This window comes from Mesoplodon mirus (assembly GCF_964341445.2).
Source record: "Mesoplodon mirus genome assembly, chromosome: 12".
Lineage (NCBI taxonomy): Eukaryota > Metazoa > Chordata > Mammalia > Artiodactyla > Ziphiidae > Mesoplodon > Mesoplodon mirus.
This window is the reverse complement of record NC_138988.1, coordinates 7,489,462-7,508,078: the sequence shown is the minus strand read 5'-3', so window position 1 is coordinate 7,508,078 and position 18,617 is coordinate 7,489,462. Positions and strand designations below refer to the sequence as shown.

The following is an 18,617-nucleotide window of genomic DNA, read 5'->3' as shown; positions in this document are numbered from 1 at the left end:
TACTTTATAGTGGGTCAACTGCAAGGTTTGTATTAAGATAAAATAGAAGTTTCCAGATGCTTTGGGCTTTGCCCCAGAACGCTGGCAGAATCTTTCACGCTCCCCGTTGATGGCAAAACTGGACAGGCTCAGCAACAAGTATTGTTTAACAAGTGGACTCTTCCTGGCCCCCAAGTTCTCCGAAGCCCCCAAGAACTGACAACAGAGTTGTCGAGCTCAGCTTTACAAATTAGTAAAGGTAGGTGAGGAAGAATTTAACGATATGAGGGAGGAAGAATTTAACGACTTGCCCAAGTTCACATGGCCACTAAGCGGCCCAGTCACATTAAAAGCAGCTCTGTTTTGACACTATCATCCAACCGGCAACCCGTAGCCATGAAGCATTTCCCCGCCTACCTACAGGGTTCCAGCATCTGAATCTCATTTTACCTTACACAACCCCTTTCACGCCCCACCAGCCTTCTGCACCACCCCCAATCAGGCCGCTACTTTCAGATTCACACCTTTTTCTCCAGCCCTGCCCCTTTACCTTTTCCAAGCCCCACCCTTTACCTTCAGCCTCGCATCGTTTTTCCCAGCTATATCCTTTCTCCCATCTCCAAGTTCCAGGCCCACCCAAAGCCCCGCCCTTTCTTTTCTGAGGCCCACTTTTCTGTTTAGTCCCACGCTTCACCCCCCGTTCAGCCCCTGTTCTCCTTCCTGGGGTTCTGCTCTACAGATAGCCCCGCCCACTCTCCGCAAACCCTGCCCCGCAGACTGGTTTATTCTCTTCCAGCCCCGCCCCGCCCCTACCTATAACTCCGGGTCCCCCTTAGGCTCCAGTCCGCGTCCCTCTTGCTCTTGGCCCTGCCCCCAGTCCCGCCCCATGGCTCCCGCCCCGCCTCGCCGCCTTCCTCCGAGACCAAGGCCAGGTCCCTACCGCAGCCGCGGCGCCAGCAGGAGGGAGGGAGGGAGGAGGGGGGAGAGAGGCAGAGGGGGAAGGGAGAAGGGCGGGCTCCTCACGCCCAGTCCGCGCTCACAGTACGTGGCCGCAGATTCGCTACAAACGGCCCCACCACTCCGGACCCCGAATACCGCAAATTCAGTCTCCAGAAACTCAACTCTAAGATGGAGGTGCTAGAAAAGCCATGTAGGGTGTCCAGGGGCCCTTCCGAATCCCAGAGAATGGCTTCTCGAGCCTCAGCGGGCGGGCGGGGATCTGTGGCGAAAGTGCAGCTCGGCAGCGTTGCGGCGTCGCGTTTACCCTGCGCAGACGCCGTCGCCGCCGCTGCTGCCGCCGCCGCTGCCACTGCCTTTGCCGCCACCGTCTCCGCCGCTGCCGTCCCCGCGCTGCCTCCGGGAGCCTCCATTGTTCCGGCGGTGCTGGGTCCCGAGACCGGGCAACCGAGGGGCTTTCTTAAGGGGCGGCGGCCGCCGCAGTCGAGAGACCGGGGCGCCGGCGGGACTGGGAGCGGCAGGGGTCAGCGCGGGAATCCCAGGGAGCCGGGCCAGAGCGTGGGGCGGCAGGGGGTCGGGGTGGCGAGGTCTGCAGTCTCCGGAATTGGGGCTCCCCATCCCCGGCCCGTCTTTCCCCGCCGGCCTCCCCTAGTGGGGTCGGAGCCCCGGCGGGCGCCCTCGGCAATGAGCCCGGACTCGAGGTGGCCGGTGAGTGCGGGCCAGGGACCAGGGCGGGAGTGGCCAGCCGGGAAGGGGTAGGCTACTTTCGTGGGGCGCGCACTGAGCTGCCCAGCCCGAGTACCCTCGGGCCACTCCAGCCCGGAGAACTGACAGTGCATTCGCTCACAGCCTGCATCCCGGGCAACAGTGTATCCTTCGGGGTTGCCTGGGGCTGCCTGGGCCAATGGCAGGAGAAGAGCCTTGTTTAACTTTTTACACTTCGACAAAGGGGAAACGTAGCCGCATCCGGGAGAGGGCTGCGGGCACCGCCCGGGCCCGGCCTAATCCCTCTGGCCTCCGCCCCTACTTCCTCCAGCCCTCGGAGCGCCTGGGGCAGATGCCGCCGCCATACCCCTGGGCTGGGGCCCTCCCCACGGGCTTTCGGGTCTAAGTTGCCTTGTCTCTCCTCAGTGCTTCTGTTTCTGAGTCCCAGCGGGACGTTTGCTGGGGGTTTCTGTGCTGATTAGGGAGCCGGGGCCGCAGAGCTGCAGCGTTCACCAGGGACTCATCATAGAAAGAGGAGAGTTTGTTTGTGCTTCTGATTGGTTTGTTTAAAGACAGCTGCAGGTAGGAAGTAGGGGCGAGTTTAAGGAGTAGTTTTACTGATATGACAATCTGGGGCTTTGACAGAGAGACTGGAGCAGCTCACTAGCTTGGTTAAGTGGCCGGAGAGGAGCCAACAAGGACCGTTATTAATCAGGGAGCTCAGGGTGGCTTTGCTTGGAATGGTGCCAAGACCACAGTTAAATTGTTGCACTCAGCTAGGCCTGGAGAAATTGGGACAGTCTCTCTGACCAAACTGGACTTCCTGGGGGCTGGTGCCATCTGCTGTCTCCACTCACCCAGGAACACTGGAGAGGAGGAAGGGAGGGCTCTGAGGACTAGCATGGAGCTGCGTGTGCCTGGATTGTCATGTTCCTGTTTGTACCCTTAGGGCCTGGTGCCACTCCCAGGGCCAGGGCATAGGCTTACCGTAAAGGCCTCAGAAATTAACTAATTCTTTCTGTAACCCAGTGATTTCTGCTGGAGTCCAGGACCAAATCATTGGCTACCTGTTCAAGCTTCTGCATGGGCTGACACTAGCCTTCATCCATCTCAGCTCCAGAACTGGTGATCCCCTCATTTAGCTATTCATTCAACAGATTATTTATTCATTGGCCAAAACAACACTACATGCCAGGTACTGGGGATACAGAGGTGGATAGGCTCTGGTGTCTGCACTGCACAGCTCCCAGTCTAGTGGGAGGAGACAGAGAACGTCCAGTGTGGTGAATGCCATGGTGGAGGTGAGGATGAAATGCTGTGGAAACACAGCTCTCCGTGGGAGAGACAAAGAAGCATAACAGGAGTGACATTCGAGCCGTGTTTTGAAGAATGAGTAGGAGCTCACTAATCAGGGAGGATGGAAGGCATTCTAAATAGAGATCATCTTGCAGGAATGAGAGGTTGTAGCATTCAGGGACTGGCAGGTTGCCCTGGTTAGACAGAAATACAGCTGTAACTGGTGAAAAGAAGAACCTAGAAAGGAGGACTAAGGCCAGACAGTGAAAGGAGCACCTTGGATATCATCATAAGGAATTTGGATATTATCCTGAAGTAAGTGGGGAACATCAGGATGCTTCTAATCAAGAGACTAACATGATCATTTCTACTTGGTAGAAAGATCGTTCTGGACACATTGTGTGAGATTAGGCTAGAAGAACTGAGACATAGAGCAGGATGATCAGGCAAGAGGTGATAAGGCCGAGACTATGGCCATGTTGTGGAGGAGGGGGCATTTGGAGCTGCTGTAGAGGTTGGCTGGCCAGGACCCTTGGGGAGAGGGAGGGCTGCAGAGAGTGGAGTGGGTGGCCAGGAGCTCTTCCCTGGGCCTGTGCTAACTGATCTGTACATTCTAGATGTGACAGCATGGGGGTGGACTTTGACGTGAAGACTTTCTGCCACAACTTGCGGGCAACTAAGCCACCGTATGAGTGCCCCGTGGAGACCTGCCGCAAGGTCTACAAGAGTTACAGTGGTATTGAGTACCACCTGTACCACTATGACCATGACAACCCACCGCCCCCACAGCAGACTCCACTCCGAAAGCACAAGAAGAAGGGGCGCCAGTCACGCCCAGCCAACAAGCAGTCGCCCACCCCCTCAGAGGTATCCCAGTCGCCCAGCCGTGAGGTGATGAGTTACGCACAGGCCCAGCGCATGGTGGAGGTGGACCTGCACGGCCGCGTCCACCGCATCAGCATCTTTGACAACCTGGATGTGGTGTCAGAAGATGAGGAGGCCCCTGAGGAGGCCCCTGAGAACGGCAGCAATAAGGAGAACACTGAGACACCGGCTGCTACTCCCAAGTCAGGCAAGCATAAGAACAAGGAGAAGCGCAAGGACTCCAACCATCACCATCACCACAATGCTTCTGCAAGCACCACTCCCAAGCTGCCAGAGGTGGTATACCGGGAGTTGGAGCAGGATACCCCTGATGCCCCGCCCCGGCCAACTTCCTATTACCGGTAAGGCCGCCTCCACCTCCCAACTCTGGAAAACTGGTCAAGCAGGGCTCAGGAGTCAATGATAGGTGATAGGAAGTGGCAGGGGTAAAGCATAGCAGAAGCACACTGGTCCTGCCAAGGCAGAAAAGTGCCCCAGCTAATGATGATGGCACTTCCTCTACACTGCCATATGCCAGGCCCTGCACTGGGTGCTTTATAGGCATTCCATTATTTTATTCTCACAACTCACTCAGGTAGGTATTGTTCCGATTTCACAGATGAGGAAACCACGGTCCAGAAAAAGGACCAGACTTCCGAGAAGTCACACGTCAGTAGGTAGCTGACAAACCCAGGTTCCTCTGACTCCAAAGCTGCACTATTTCCACAGTATCAAAAGGTCCCATTTTTTGTTCCTGACTCCTTCTACTCCATCACTCTGTGATCTTGGGAAAGGCATCCAGCTTTTGGTGTTGCAGTGACCCCATGTGCAGAGTAGGTATAACATTCCTCTGCTAGCCTAAAGGTACAAGACTAGGGACAATGATTTCATAAGGTTATAAAATCAGTTTGTAAATCTAAAGAAGTAATTTTCCCATTACTTGTTCTGTTGTTGTCACCCGTCCTTTAGCCTGCGTAAGCAGTATTTTCATCGCCTATGTTTTGTACTCCTCCAATGACCCTTTTATTTGTTTCATTTAACTGTTTCTTAGCACCCCACTTCCTTCCAAAAATTAGTCACAGTGGCTCCTAATAAAGTCACAGGCATAGGGCTTCCCTGGTGATGCAGTGGTTGGGAATCCACCTGCCAATGCAGGGGACACGGGTTTGAGCACTGATCCGGGAAGATCCCACATGCCGTGGAGCAACTAAGCCCGTGCGCCACAACTACTGAGCCCGCGCTCTAGAGCCTGTGAGCCACGACTGCTGAGGCCTGTGTGCCTGGAGCTCATGCTCCGCGACAGGAGGGGCCACCACAGCGAGAAGCCCGCGTGCAGCAACAAAGACCCAATGCAGCCAAAAATAAGTTAATTAATTAATTAATTAATATTTTTAAAAAGTCGCAGGCATGAGGCTAAATTCCTTTAACTTGAGGTAGAAAATGAAGGAGCGGGGAAGTGTGGTGGTGGAATTACGAACAGAAACCCCAGCTGAAGGATGGAATAAAAGCCAAGTGTACAACTTCTTAGAGCCTTGGCATCCAAGTCAAAGAGGGCATTTGGGTGAGTTAGTTAAGGAGCCATCTTTGGTATCAGCTAATCAGAAAGCCTGATCTCTGACAAGGACTTGTTGTAGAGGTTTTTATATGAAAGGTAGTTTTTACCAGCAGGGAAACCCATGTGATGTTATACTAAATCTCAGTGGGTTTTTTTGTTCTGTTTTTTTTTGCGGTACGCGGGCCTCTCACTGTTGTTGCCTCTCCCGTTGCGGAGCACAGGCTCCGGACGCGCAGGCTCAGCGGCCACGGCTCACGGGCCCAGCCGCTCCGCGGCATGTGGGATCTTCCCGGACCGGGGCACGAACCCGTGTCCCCTGCATTGGCAGGCGGACTCTCAACCACTGTGCCACCAGGGAAGCCCTAAAGCTCAGTTTTTTAAAAGCAAATCTTTGGGAACTCAAGTAATTTGGCCCAGTGTGTCACTCTCCTCTCACCGCTGTTCACATGCTAGCCAGTCTCTTCTTCCTCTCTTCCATCCTTCCATCTGTTCAGCCCAGCTGCATTTCCCTCTGGCTTTCCACTGTCTCTCTTGTCTGTTAGTACTGCCTGCCATGCCCACCTCCCAACACACAGACCCCTCTCTGGGCCTGCCCTCTCTCCTAATGGCTCTTCAGTGCTCTTAGCTCCAGTAGGCAGCCCAGCCCAGCTCCTATGCTCCTTTTCTTCATCCCTCCACTCAGATTCACTCTTTCCTCCGGGGGATCAGATCTGTTCTCCAGGCAGCAGCGCTCAGCTGGTGCACTGCAATCAGTTGGGAGGTGTGTTGCATGTAATTTGTTACTACTGTTAGCAGAACTGCCTGTTCTGGAAATGATTTACTTTTTATATAAATGTAAGAGGATCTGAGGTCATCTCTGTAATAACGCCACTTGCTCTTGCTCACATCTGGTATGCTTTCCTGAGGCGGGGAGGGTGGAGTGTCAGCTGTTGTGTCAGGAATTGTACGTGACATGCAGCCTACCTTATCTGCGCCAGGCCTGTAATCCTGGTGCACGGTGGGAGTGTGTTATGCACCATCACATAATGTCACGTGTGTCGTGGCAGAGAAAAGGAGAGCTGGTGCCAAGGCCTGGAAGGGACCAGATGTTTCACACTAGCCCTGAGCCACACCCTTTTTCAAGGATGAGGACATTGCCTTCACCTTGGGGAAGAGGTAAAGGGCTAAGGAAGAAGTTGCTTCTGATAGACACGGTATTTTAGTCTGTCCTCCCTTCCACCCCCTAAGTGTCTTTCAAAGGAACAACACTGAGCACCTATTTCTGTGTGGTGACTCAGGCATGGTTCTTGCCTCTATCTAATAGTGGAGGAGTTAAGACACAAAAACAGTTATAACGCAAGACAGGGTGGGGCAGATCTATAGGAAAACTAATAATAAAGCTAACATTTATTGAGTGCTTGCTCCATACCAGCTACTGTTCTAAGCCCTTTACCTGTAGTAACTCATTTAATGTTCACAACAGCTGTATGAAATAGGTTCAAGTTAGCATCACCATTCTACAGATGTGGAAACCGAGGCCCAGAGAGATCAGCTCACTCGCCTGCTGTCATCCACAGCATGGCTCCGGAACCTATGCTTGCCTGGCCTGCTCTAGCCCCCAGAGCCACATTTCCCTGTGGAGAGGAGAGGGGAGGCATGGGAACTCACATTTATCTGGGGCCTGCTGTGTGCCACTTGATTTAGCCCATTTGTTTCTGTAATTCCATTTAATCCTGACGTCTTTGGGAGGAAGTAGTAGTATCCTCATTCTGTCCTCAGTACAACTGAGGTTCAGGGCTTCCCTGGTGGCGCAGCGGTTGAGAGTCCGCCTGCCGATGCAGGGGACTCGGGTTCGCGTCCCGGTCTGGGAGGATCCCACATGCCGCGGAGCGGCTGGGCCCTTGAGCCATGGCCGCTGAGCCTGCGCGTCTGGAGCCTGTGCTCCGCAACGGGAGAGGCCACAACAGTGAGAGGCCCGCGTACCGCAAAAAAATAAATAAATAAAAAGAAAACTGAGGTTCAGAAAAGGGCAGTGATGTCCTGAATGCCAGAAAGTAACAGAGCCAGGATGTAAGTCCAGGTTTGTTAGAGGGCAAAGCCCTGTTCTTTCCGTTGTAGCTCCCTGTAGCTTTACAACACCAGGGTCAGGCCACCTAGAGTGTGCATGGCAAGGGTGTGGGGAGCCTGCTTTGTGTCCCAGCCACCTGGAGCGATCCTTAGCCGCAGTCCTGCTGGCCCACTGAGTGCTGTGAAGAGGAGTTTGAATCCTCACTCTGCCACTTCCTGGTGGTGTGAACTCTGTGTTGGGCAGTGAATTAACTTCTCAGAGCTTCCAGTTTCCTCATCTATAAAGTGAGGGCAGTAAAAACATGGACCCTATGGCTATGGGGAAACTAAATGTCGTAACTTAGCACAATGCCTAGCTTATAGTAAATGCTCAGTAAATCTTAGCTCTTCTGACTGTTACTTTCCAAGGCTATGCAGAGAGCAAAGAGTACCTAGAGTTTGAGGGAGCCCTGAGCTGATGCTGGCACCAGCTAACAGCAGCTGCATTCAGGACATAGCCAGTTGGTGCTAAAACAACTTATGTATGATTTGCAAATGAAAACTGAGGACCTTCCTTCCGCTGACTCCTTGTACCATCACCCGGACCACCCCCGTAATGGGTCCTAGCCGCCCCATCCTTCAGGAGTCTGGCTGAGCCTCCGCACCTCAGAGGAGGCAGTGTAGCAGCTAGGACACGAGCTTTGAAATCGGCATGCTTGGGTTCATATCCCAGCTCCGCCACTTTCTCACAAGAGGGCCAGGGCAGGTGAATTAACCCCCCCAAATGTAAGGTCTCCTTTTCTGCAAAATAAGCATGATATAGGACTTGGAGTGCCTGGGGTAAAGGGGAGGATAGAGTGAGACAACACGGATGTAGAGGCACAGGCCTGGAATAGGGTGAGTGCTTGGCAGATGTAACCCATGGTCGTTAAGGGGGGAAATCTGAACCTTCTGGTGCTGAGCTGCCTGTGTGCCCTGCAGGTACATCGAGAAGTCGGCGGAAGAGCTGGATGAGGAAGTGGAGTATGACATGGATGAGGAGGACTACATCTGGCTGGGTATCATGAACGAGCGGCGGAAGACGGAGGGTGTGAGTCCCATTCCGCAGGAAATCTTTGAGTACTTAATGGACCGGCTGGAGAAAGAGTCCTACTTTGAGAGCCACAATAAAGGCGACCCCAATGCGCTAGTGGACGAGGATGCCGTGTGCTGTATCTGCAACGACGGTGAGTGCCAGAACAGCAATGTCATCCTCTTCTGTGACATGTGCAACCTGGCTGTGCACCAGGAGTGCTACGGTGTCCCCTACATCCCTGAAGGCCAGTGGCTGTGCCGCCGCTGCCTACAGTCACCCTCCCGTGCTGTGGACTGCGCCCTGTGCCCCAACAAGGGTGGTGCCTTCAAGCAGACAGATGATGGGCGCTGGGCCCATGTGGTGTGTGCCCTCTGGATCCCTGAGGTCTGCTTCGCTAACACGGTCTTCCTGGAGCCTATCGACAGCATCGAGCATATCCCGCCAGCTCGCTGGAAGCTGACCTGCTACATTTGCAAACAGCGGGGCTCAGGGGCCTGCATCCAGTGCCACAAGGCCAACTGCTACACAGCCTTCCATGTGACATGTGCCCAGCAGGCCGGCCTTTACATGAAGATGGAGCCTGTGCGGGAGACGGGTGCCAATGGCACCTCCTTCAGCGTCCGCAAGACTGCCTACTGCGACATCCATACACCTCCAGGTTCAGCACGCCGCCTGCCTGCCCTGTCCCACAGCGAGGGGGAGGAGGAGGAGGAGGAGGAAGAGGAGGAGGGGAAGAGCTGGAGCTCAGAGAAGGTCAAGAAGGCCAAGGCCAAGTCCCGGATCAAGATGAAGAAGGCGCGGAAGATCTTGGCAGAGAAACGGGCAGCAGCACCCGTCGTGTCTGTGCCCTGCATCCCACCACACAGGTATGAGGGGAGCAGGTGGACAGGCTGTTGAGGGAAGAAGCCCTGTTGGAGACTGACAGCCCCCTGAGTGGAGTGACAGGCTTGGGGTATCTTCTTCCTATCAGGAGCTGCATAGAAGTTTTGGGGGTTTTGTTTTTGTTTTTGTTTTTTTTACATATCAAAAGAGATGAGCTCTAGCGGTTCACCTGGCTTTTACATTATGAACCAGAAACTTCAGCTTTTATCTGGCAGACCTAACCTGTGTTTTAAACTGCCTTCCATTTTGATGAGGTGGTTTAAGTTAGTGAGAAAGAGGATGGAATAGCTGCCAGCCACAGTGGAAGAAATGGTCTGACTCTGAAGGGAGAATGGAATGAAGAAGGGGGAAGGATACGCTCAAGGAGTTGTGACATGGTTACTGCCACAGATAAGTCCAAATGAGGGCTGCAGTCATCAGTTAGCTTTTACTCTCTCTCGTGCTATCTAGTCGATTTCCTATAGTTTACTGCTGTACAATAGTACTTCATCTTAAAACCTTCCCAGGCTCAGTCTGAGTTGAGTATCCCAGGGTCAAATAGTACTCTGGGCTGCAGTGACAAGAGCAGTCTTAGGGGCCAGGCTCCCTGACCCACTGGTGAACAGAATTATGGATATGGCTTAGAGCTGGGAGCTTGGCTTCCTGTCTGCTGAGTTGCCATTGACAGCTCTCTTTGCTCTTCTTTGCCTTAGCCCAGTGTCATAGGCCTTTTTTTTTTTTTTTTTTTTTTTTTTTTTTTTGCGCGGTACGCGGGCCTCTCACTGTCGTGGCCTCTCCCGTTGCGGAGCACAGGCTCCGGACGCGCAGGCTCAGCGGCCATGGCTCACGGGCCCAGCCGCTCCTCAGCATGTGGGATCTTCCTGGACTGGGGCACGAACCCGTGTCCCCTGCATCAGCAGGCGGACTCTCAACCACTGCGCCACCAGGGAAGCCCCTAGGCCTTTTTGACAATAGATTTATTCCCTATTTAGCCCCACTCAGAAACTCTTATTAGCCAGAGACCACTGTTCTGCTTAAGAAAATCAGGGCCCAAGAGGTTTTTCTCTTTGCTCTCCTGCTTCCCAGGCTCAGTAAAATCACTAACCGCCTGACCATCCAAAGGAAGAGCCAGTTCATGCAGAGGCTGCACAGCTACTGGACGCTAAAGAGGCAGTCACGGAATGGGGTCCCACTGCTGCGTCGCCTGCAGACACACCTGCAGTCTCAGAGGAACTGTGACCAAGTCGGGGTACTGTGTCAGATTCCCTGTGGGCTCTAGGAACTAGTGCCAGGGGGACGAGGACAGAGATTTTTTTTTGGCCATACCACCCGGCATGTGGGATCTTAGTTCCCCAACCAGGGATCGAACCTGCACCCCCTGTCTTGGAAGCGCAGAGTCTTAACCACTGGGCCGCCAGGGAAGTCCCCAAGGACAGAGATTTGTGACTGTAGTCTCCAGTGTCTGAGGGCTTGGGCTATTTCCTCCTTTAAACTAGGCCTCAAAGCAAGCTCAGGATGAAATCCTTACAGATTTTGTTTTTTGTTTTTTTTTTTTTTGCGGTACACGGGCCTCTCACTGTTGTGGCCTCTCCCGTTGTGGAGCACAGGCTCCAGATCGGCAGGCTCAGCGGCCATGGCTCATGGGCCCAGCCACTCCGCAGCATGTGGGATCTTCCCGGACCGGGGCACGAACCCACGTCCCCTGCATCGGCAGGCAGACTCTCAACCACTGCGCCACCAGGGAAGCCCCATTACAGATTATTTTTAATGCATTTTTCCTATGTGTTCATCTGTTCATTCACAGCAAGCATATACTGAGCACTGACTCTGTGCTGGGCCTAGGGGACACGTGGGTTGAGCAGCTTCCACTTCAGTTAGTTAGTGAGCCTACCAGTAAATCACTGTGCTCCCTCCTTTGGCTTTACCTGCCCTTGACCCAAGTTTCCTGGGTCCTCGTCTCCTCTGGCTCTCTCATCATTTCCTGATCCCTTTTTTGCCTCTTCAGAGAGATTCTGAGGACAAGAACTGGGCCCTCAAAGAACAGCTCAAGTCCTGGCAGCGGCTTCGGCATGACCTGGAGCGAGCCCGGCTGCTGGTGGAGCTGATCCGCAAGCGGGAGAAACTCAAAAGGGAGACGGTGAGTGCTCCTGGGCCAACTCTTTTTTACAGTAGAGAAAACAGACCCAGGAAAACAGAAAACACGGACAAGTATGTGTCACCTGTCCAAGAAGCAACAGGGCTGATGTGGGAGTCAGGTCTCCTGAGCTCAGTTTGCTCTCAGGCCCACCGGAAGCAGAATGTCACAGGAGAGTATGAACGGAATCCTAAATTATTTGATGCAGGTAGCTGGTGCTGGGAGCTCAAGGAAGGGAAAGTCCAGAGGAGTCAAGTACACCGAGCTGTGTGGGGTGGGAAGGAAGGCGAGTTCCCATACCAGCTACAACCATCTCCTCAGACCTCTCTGCCAAGGGACTGGCCTAGGCCTGGCTGACTGGGCCTTTATGTGTGTCAGATCAAGGTCCAGCAGATTGCCATGGAGATGCAGCTGACCCCTTTCCTCATCCTCCTCCGAAAAACCCTGGAGCAGCTCCAAGAGAAGGACACAGGCAACATCTTCAGCGAGCCGGTCCCTCTGTCTGAGGTAACCGAATTGGACGAAGTAAGAATCCCTTCCCCTCACTCCACCTTCTTTCTGTTCCTCTCCCAGATGGACCCCCGCTGCAGGTCTGGGCCAGGGACTAGGAGGGGACCTTGAAGAGAGGGGCTGGTGGCTCTGGGGCTCCAGGATGAACTGGAGCCACATGCATCACCTGGACTCTGTCTTGTCCCTGTCATATCCCAAGGGCCCAGAATGGGAGGCAATCTGCACTCCTTCCCCAGAGGCAGGGACTGAGTCTGCCAAATGAATTATCCCAGGGCAGGAAGACACTTTCCGGGTGCTGAACCCTAGAACGGAGAATTTAGAAGGCTCAGCACCTAAAGGACCATCTCTGAAGCCCTAGGTCCTGACTGGCAGACTCTTCTCTCTAAAAGGTATAAACTGAGAGGCCTGAGGCAACAGCCTCCTTATACGTCTTAATGATGAGTAAACAGGGCTATAGGAACGCAAGGTGGCGTTACTTCCAGAGGACCCCCTAGTCGTTTTCTTACTAAAGCCTCCTATGGCTCTAGGAGGTAGATTTGGCTGTAATTTCATTACTGTTTTCTAGGTGAGGAAAAGAAGGCCCAGTGAGGTTAAGAGGCTTGCCAAGGTCACACAGCTTGTGACTAGTAAAGTCAAGACTAGAATCCGGCTTTCTTTTCCCCTGTGCTGTATGCCTGCCTCTAACTGTGGTGGGAGGAGGTTGCTGGATGCATTTCAAGGGAGGTTGTTAGGAACAGGGGCTCAGGGGGAATGCGGAACGTATCTCCACTTAGCTACACCTACCGTGTTCTCCCAGGTACCTGACTACCTAGACCACATCAAAAAGCCTATGGACTTTTTCACCATGAAGCAGAACTTGGAGGCTTACCGCTACCTGAACTTTGATGATTTTGAGGAGGACTTCAACCTCATCGTCAGCAACTGCCTCAAGTATAATGCCAAGGATACCATCTTCTACCGGGCAGCAGTGCGGCTCCGTGAGCAGGGTGGTGCTGTGCTCCGCCAGGCCCGGCGCCAGGCAGAAAAAATGGGCATTGACTTTGAGACGGGCATGCATATCCCCCACAGCCTGGCTGGAGACGAGGCCTCACACCACACCGAAGATGGTGGGTGATAAGTCACACCTCCACATAGAGGCCAATGCCAGGGATGAACAGCTTTCCAAAGTCCCCTCCTGGGAGCAGGCAGTGTAGGCAGGAAGCAGCTAGGCTGAGCAGTGGCAGGCTATCCCCAGGAATGCTCTCTAAGAAGCCAGATTGGGTGAATGGATAGCAATCCCTGCCATTCCATATCTCGGTGCTACTGTTTTACAGCTGTTCCTGGTGAGAAGCAGAGGGGGAGAAGAGTGGGTTTCTTGTTGCCTGCCCAGGTTCACGGGGCCCAGAGGACTGCCCTGAGTCTGACCCTTTCCTCCCTGTTCCCACCCCTGGCAGCAGAGGAAGAGCGGCTGGTCCTGCTGGAGAACCAGAAGCACTTGCCAGTGGAAGAGCAGCTGAAGCTGTTGCTCGAGCGGCTGGATGAGGTGAATGCCAGTAAGCAGAGCGTGGGCCGCTCACGGCGTGCAAAGATGATCAAGAAAGAGATGACGGCACTGCGGCGCAAGCTTGCCAACCAGCGGGAAACTGGACGGGATGGGCCTGAGCGGCATGGCCCCTCCAGCCGGGGCAGCCTGACACCCCACCCGGCAGCCTGTGACAAGGACGGGCAGACAGACAGTGCCGCCGAGGAGAGCAGCAGCCAGGAGACAAGCAAAGGTCTGAACCCCGCAGCATGGTGGACCCCGAGGCCAGCCAGACTTTGACTCTGCAGCACACACTCAGTGCCTGCCATAACCCAGGCAGAGGTCCCTCATGCACAGCCAGCTGCACTTTCTCCCTCATTCCCCAGTCAAGGGCCTCTTAGCTGCCTCTCTGGCTATTTGTATAAGAGACAATGTTCCCAACTCCATGCCCCCCAAGTTATCTCCCCTACTCTAGCTGGAGTTATGGTCCTATGTACCCAGGGCCTACCCTGGACGTATGCCCTTCCCACATCAGGCCCCTCACCGACTCTCCTTCTCTCTTTCTCTGCTCCAGGCCTGGGTCCCAACATGTCCTCAACCCCCGCACATGAGGTGGGCAGGAGAACCTCAGTTCTGTTCTCCAAAAAGAACCCGAAGACAGCTGGACCGCCCAAGAGGCCGGGCCGGCCCCCCAAAAACCGGGAGAGCCAGATGACCCCCAGCCACGGAGGCAGTCCTGTGGGGCCCCCCCAGCTCCCCATCATGGGCTCCCTGCGTCAGCGCAAGCGGGGTAGGAGCCCTCGGCCCAGTTCGAGTTCAGACAGCGACAGTGATAAATCCACAGAAGACCCCCCAATGGGTGAGCGTCACCATCACCCGGCCCCCCAGTAGAGTGAGCAAAGCTGCCATCCTTCCCAATATAACTCCCACCTACCCCTTCATTTGCCCATAATATATCAGAGCTAGAAGGGCCCTTAGGAATCCTTTAATTCAATTCCCTCATTTTACAGACGGGGAACTGAAGCCCAGAGATGCTGACCCAGCTAGATTCCCATCCAGGGCCCACCCCCCACCCCACCCCGCACTCCATTGTATCACTTCACCTTTTCTCTTCTTATCCTCCTTGGGGAATCTCCTTTAAGCCATTTGTGTCCTAAGGCCAGTAACTGCCAAGGGAAGTGCAAGGGGTGGGGCAGAGCTGTGGCCAGCTGTGGTGGACACTGCCCAGAGCTGGCTCTGCTGGCCAAGGTCGGAGGAGTTTTCCAGCACGGAAGTGAAAGCCAAGCTCTGAGTCCCACTTACCCCCAGCAGATCTCTGACCTACATCTTCCTGACTGACTCCTTCCCTTCCCCCCTCCCTCCAACCAAGACTTACCAGCCAACGGCTTCAGCGGTGGAAACCAGCCAGTAAAGAAGAGTTTCTTGGTATATCGTAATGACTGCAGCCTTCCTCGGAGCAGCTCGGACTCTGAGTCCAGCAGCAGTAGCAGCAGCAGCGCTGCCTCAGACCGGACCAGGTACCAGTCCTCCGGGTCAAGACCCGCCTCCGGGACGGCCTTCCGGACCCCCCTGTGGGGGGCGGGGCGGCAGCCATCTTAGCCTAGATTAAGACGGCCCAAACCAAAGGGTCTCTGCACGATAAATGGACTAGATGCGCCTGTCACCATAATGAAACAGAGGGGCCCGCCCTGTGCTAAGCTGATGGTTTAGAGCAGAGGGCATAAACTGGTTCCTTGAGGGCTGGATTCGGCCTGCAGACATTTTGTTTGGCCAGCATAGTATTAAAAAAAAAAAAGATTCGGAAATGCCATATAAAATTCCCAGTTTCTATAGTCTCTTTAAAAGCCAGACTGGCGGGCTTCCCTGGTGGCGCAGTGGTTGAGAGTCCGCCTGCCGACGCAGGGGATACGGGTTCGTGCCCCGGTCCGGGAAGATCCCACGTGCCGTGGAGCGGCTGGGGCCGTGAGCCATGGCCGCTGAGCCTGCGCGTCCGGAGCCTGTGCTCCGCAACGGGAGAGGCCACAGCGGTGAGAGGCCCGCGTACCGCAAAAACAAAAAAAAATCAGACTGGCAATTCTGGCCACTGTTGACTTAAGACGGGCGCATGCATTCATTGCTACTGCCATATCCAGCCCACTTCAGTCAGACCACCCCCAAGTCCCTGAGGGCATTTGAGTTTGAAATTCTTCAAGTAGCGTCTGCTTTCCAAACATCTTAGACCCTAGGGGCTTAAAGAAGGGAGGATACCCACCATGCCATTCCCCACTCTTACCCTCCTTTGAGTTGAGCTGCCCTTTTGTCCACAGCACAACGCCTTCAAAACAAGGCCGGGGCAAGCCCTCCTTCTCTCGGGGCACGTTCCCAGAGGACAGCAGTGAAGATACCTCAGGCACTGAGAACGAGGCCTACTCCGTGGGCACTGGCCGCGGCGTGGGCCACAGCAGTAAGTACGCCCGCCCAAAGCCAGGGGTTCTGGGGGCCCAGTGTCAGGGCCTTGCCAGACCCCGGACTGCTGATCCGCCCCCTCTCTCCCGTTGCTGTGAAGTGGTAAGGAAGAGTCTGGGCCGGGGAGCTGGCTGGCTGTCAGAGGATGAGGACTCCCCGCTGGATGCTCTGGACCTGGTGTGGGCCAAATGCCGAGGGTATCCATCATACCCAGCTCTGGTAGGCTTCCACTTTTCTTGTCACATTCCTTGTCTTCCAACCCCAGAACACAGGCTCAAAAGTAGCAGACTTTTCCTACTCTCTGCTGAGCTGCAGAGCACAGGAAGGAGTCTTTGGCAGATAGACACTTAGAGTTCCCTGGTTAGTTTCTCCATCTCTCCCTTTTTCTTCCCTTTGCCCCTTGGGCTCTGAAATAGTTCAGCATGGGAAGAAGCCACAGGTGAGCACTGCAGCCCTAGGAGTGTGATAACCTTTTTCTGTTCCCACTTCAGATGTAGTCTCCAAATTCTTGGATAGGGTAAGCCTTGGGAAGGAGGACACTGAACTAAACCAAGGTCTTATTACACCCTTAGATCATTGATCCAAAGATGCCCCGGGAAGGTATGTTCCACCATGGGGTTCCCATCCCTGTGCCCCCACTGGAGGTGCTGAAACTTGGGGAACAGATGACCCAGGAAGCCCGAGAGCATCTCTACCTCGTCCTCTTCTTTGACAACAAGCGAACCTGGTAAGGGAGGAGGGGAGCATTTGATGTGACTCATAGCCACAGATGCAACCCTCGGTATCGGGGCAGGCTGCCAGGGAACTCCAGCAACAGACAGCCTGAGCTGTCACTAATCAGTGGGGGAGGGACTTAGATCTTTGAGCAAAAGGGCTGTGTTGACCAAGAGTCTGAGAGACTGAGCGGGCAGCAGCTGACAGACAGCTGTAGCTAGAAATCAAAGGACCGTGAGTGACTGTGACAAATGTGGGGGTGGCTCCCCACCCAGACTAAGGCGGCTTCTAGACTGACTTTTCCCGCCTCTGCCTCCATGGTGACAAGATGGGGATAAAGCAGGCATAATCATTCAGGTTCTGAATCCCTGTTCCGTCACACATGTAGTCTCTGGTTGTGAATTGTCTGCAGAGGATGTTTAATGTCAGTTAAGTCTGCCTGGAGCCCACTGGACATGGTACCCATTTCAGGGTAGGTCAAGGCTCCTTTTGGTGCCCATAAATACCCTATGATTACCCCGTTGTGACCGATGACTGGGCTGTTTTCATCACTAGCCTGTGAGTGGTTTCTGGAGAGCAGGGACTGCATCTCTTGGTTTCTTTAATTCCCACCAGAGCCTGGCCCAGAGTGGGGCACTCAGGAGGAGTTTTTGAAGGAATGAACAAGTGAGGAAGGCTGGTGCCTGTTGCTTCCCCAGAGATAAGAGATGACTTACTCGATTCTCACCTCGTCCTACAGGCAGTGGCTGCCCAGGACTAAGCTGGTTCCTCTGGGCGTGAACCAGGACCTTGACAAGGAGAAGATGCTGGAGGGCCGGAAATCCAACATCCGCAAGTCAGTACAGATCGCCTACCACAGGGCTCTGCAGCACCGCAGCAAGGTGCAGGGCGAGCAGAGCAGTGAGACCAGCGATAGTGACTGATACTGTCCAGCACAGCCCCGCCTACAGTGCCCTGCCGCGTCTCTCCTCCCCTTTGCTCACGGTCCTGGAGTGGCACCGGCCTCTGCACTGACTCATTCCTGGTCTTGGGGCCAGTCTCAGGGGAAGCTGGGTGGGGGAGGTCCCTCCCGCCCTGAGTGCAGCTGGACTGTACAGAACACTCCAAGGGCCCACGAGGGCTCTGCGCAACGAGAGGGGAGGTCCCGCAGGCCAGACAGCTCCGGAGACCTCATGGCATTGCAGCGCAAGTTGGTGGGCCACGGTCAGGACGCTGCGTAAAACAGGCCATCCAGCCACCTCTGCCTACTCGTGCCAGGAGGACCCCTAACTGCCTAGTGGCCTGAGGCCCCTGAGGTGGTGAGGTGAGCTGGCATCTGCACAGCCTAGCAGTGAGATTGATGTCTGTCCAGCCCGGAAGAGGGGCACTAGGTGACCCCCCTCCCCTGCTGTTGTAAATACTGTAAATAGTGGAGAATTTAAATTATTCTCATTTGTAACTGCGTTTCCGGGTCGCGCCAGAGTCATTTGGTACTAAAAAAAGACTGGGGCCTGTCCCCACGTCCCTCCTTCCCATAGATTCCCCCACCTTTCAAACTGGTTTGTATTTATTTCAAAGGAAGAAAATATATTGATTCTTAGAAAATACATGGTCTGTTTGGAATTCTTGGTTCTTGCCTTCTGCCAGGGCAAAAGCAAGGCTGTGTTCCTCGGGGATGGTGAATAATTGGGCCCAAGTGGCTGCTGGCTGCTGTGCCTGCTGCACTTGTCAGACAACAGCAAAGATAATATTGGGTTGGCCGAAAAGTTCGTTCGTGTTTTTCTGTAACATCTTACGGAAAAACCCAAACGAACTTTTTGGCCAACCCAGTATGACAGCTCCCGTTCCCCCATGTCCTTCACTGAGTGGTAGACCCTGTGCTGAAGCACCTTTACATACACAGTTTTGTACAGTCCTTGCAATAACTACGGGGAAAGCTAATGACAGGGTAGTTATCTCCACAAAGGCACCAAGGTTTAGACAAATTAAGGAACTTTCCTAAGTTCCCACAACTGGG

The 18,617-nt window shown here is 54.2% G+C and overlaps 1 protein-coding gene across 8 annotated transcripts; it reads left to right on the top strand.

Annotated features, from left to right (window-relative positions):
- Window positions 1-1,256: 1,256 nt before the first annotated feature.
- On the top strand, window positions 1,257-18,207 carry BRPF1 (bromodomain and PHD finger containing 1). Of its 8 annotated transcripts, none has more exons than XM_082637776.1 (14): window positions 1,257-1,644; window positions 3,555-4,163; window positions 8,363-9,322; window positions 10,404-10,566; window positions 11,323-11,454; window positions 11,830-11,958; window positions 12,758-13,067; window positions 13,395-13,715; window positions 14,037-14,321; window positions 14,832-14,979; window positions 15,769-15,905; window positions 16,008-16,126; window positions 16,480-16,634; window positions 17,361-18,207. In XM_082637776.1, the coding sequence occupies exons 2-14, from the start codon at window positions 3,565-3,567 to the stop codon at window positions 17,542-17,544; spliced, it is 3,642 nt and encodes a 1,213-aa protein (XP_082493902.1). In that variant the 5' UTR covers window positions 1,257-1,644; window positions 3,555-3,564; the 3' UTR covers window positions 17,545-18,207. The 8 variants fall into 8 exon arrangements, with proteins under 8 accessions (XP_082493902.1, XP_082493901.1, XP_082493900.1 ...); XM_082637775.1 differs by having other exon boundaries at window positions 11,830-11,976; window positions 13,398-13,715; XM_082637774.1 differs by having other exon boundaries at window positions 11,830-11,976.
- Window positions 18,208-18,617: the final 410 nt, after the last annotated feature.

Bases quoted from the DNA above. Each gene is read 5' to 3' on its own strand.
- BRPF1 (XM_082637770.1), top strand. From the start codon at position 3,565: ATGGGGGTGGACTTTGACGTGAAGACTTTCTGCCACAACTTGCGGGCA. The intron at 11,977-12,757 runs GTAAGAATCCCT...GTGTTCTCCCAG, and splicing joins AGGTAACCGAATTGGACGAA to GTACCTGACTACCTAGACCA. The intron at 14,980-15,768 runs GTACCAGTCCTC...TTTTGTCCACAG, and splicing joins GCTGCCTCAGACCGGACCAG to CACAACGCCTTCAAAACAAG.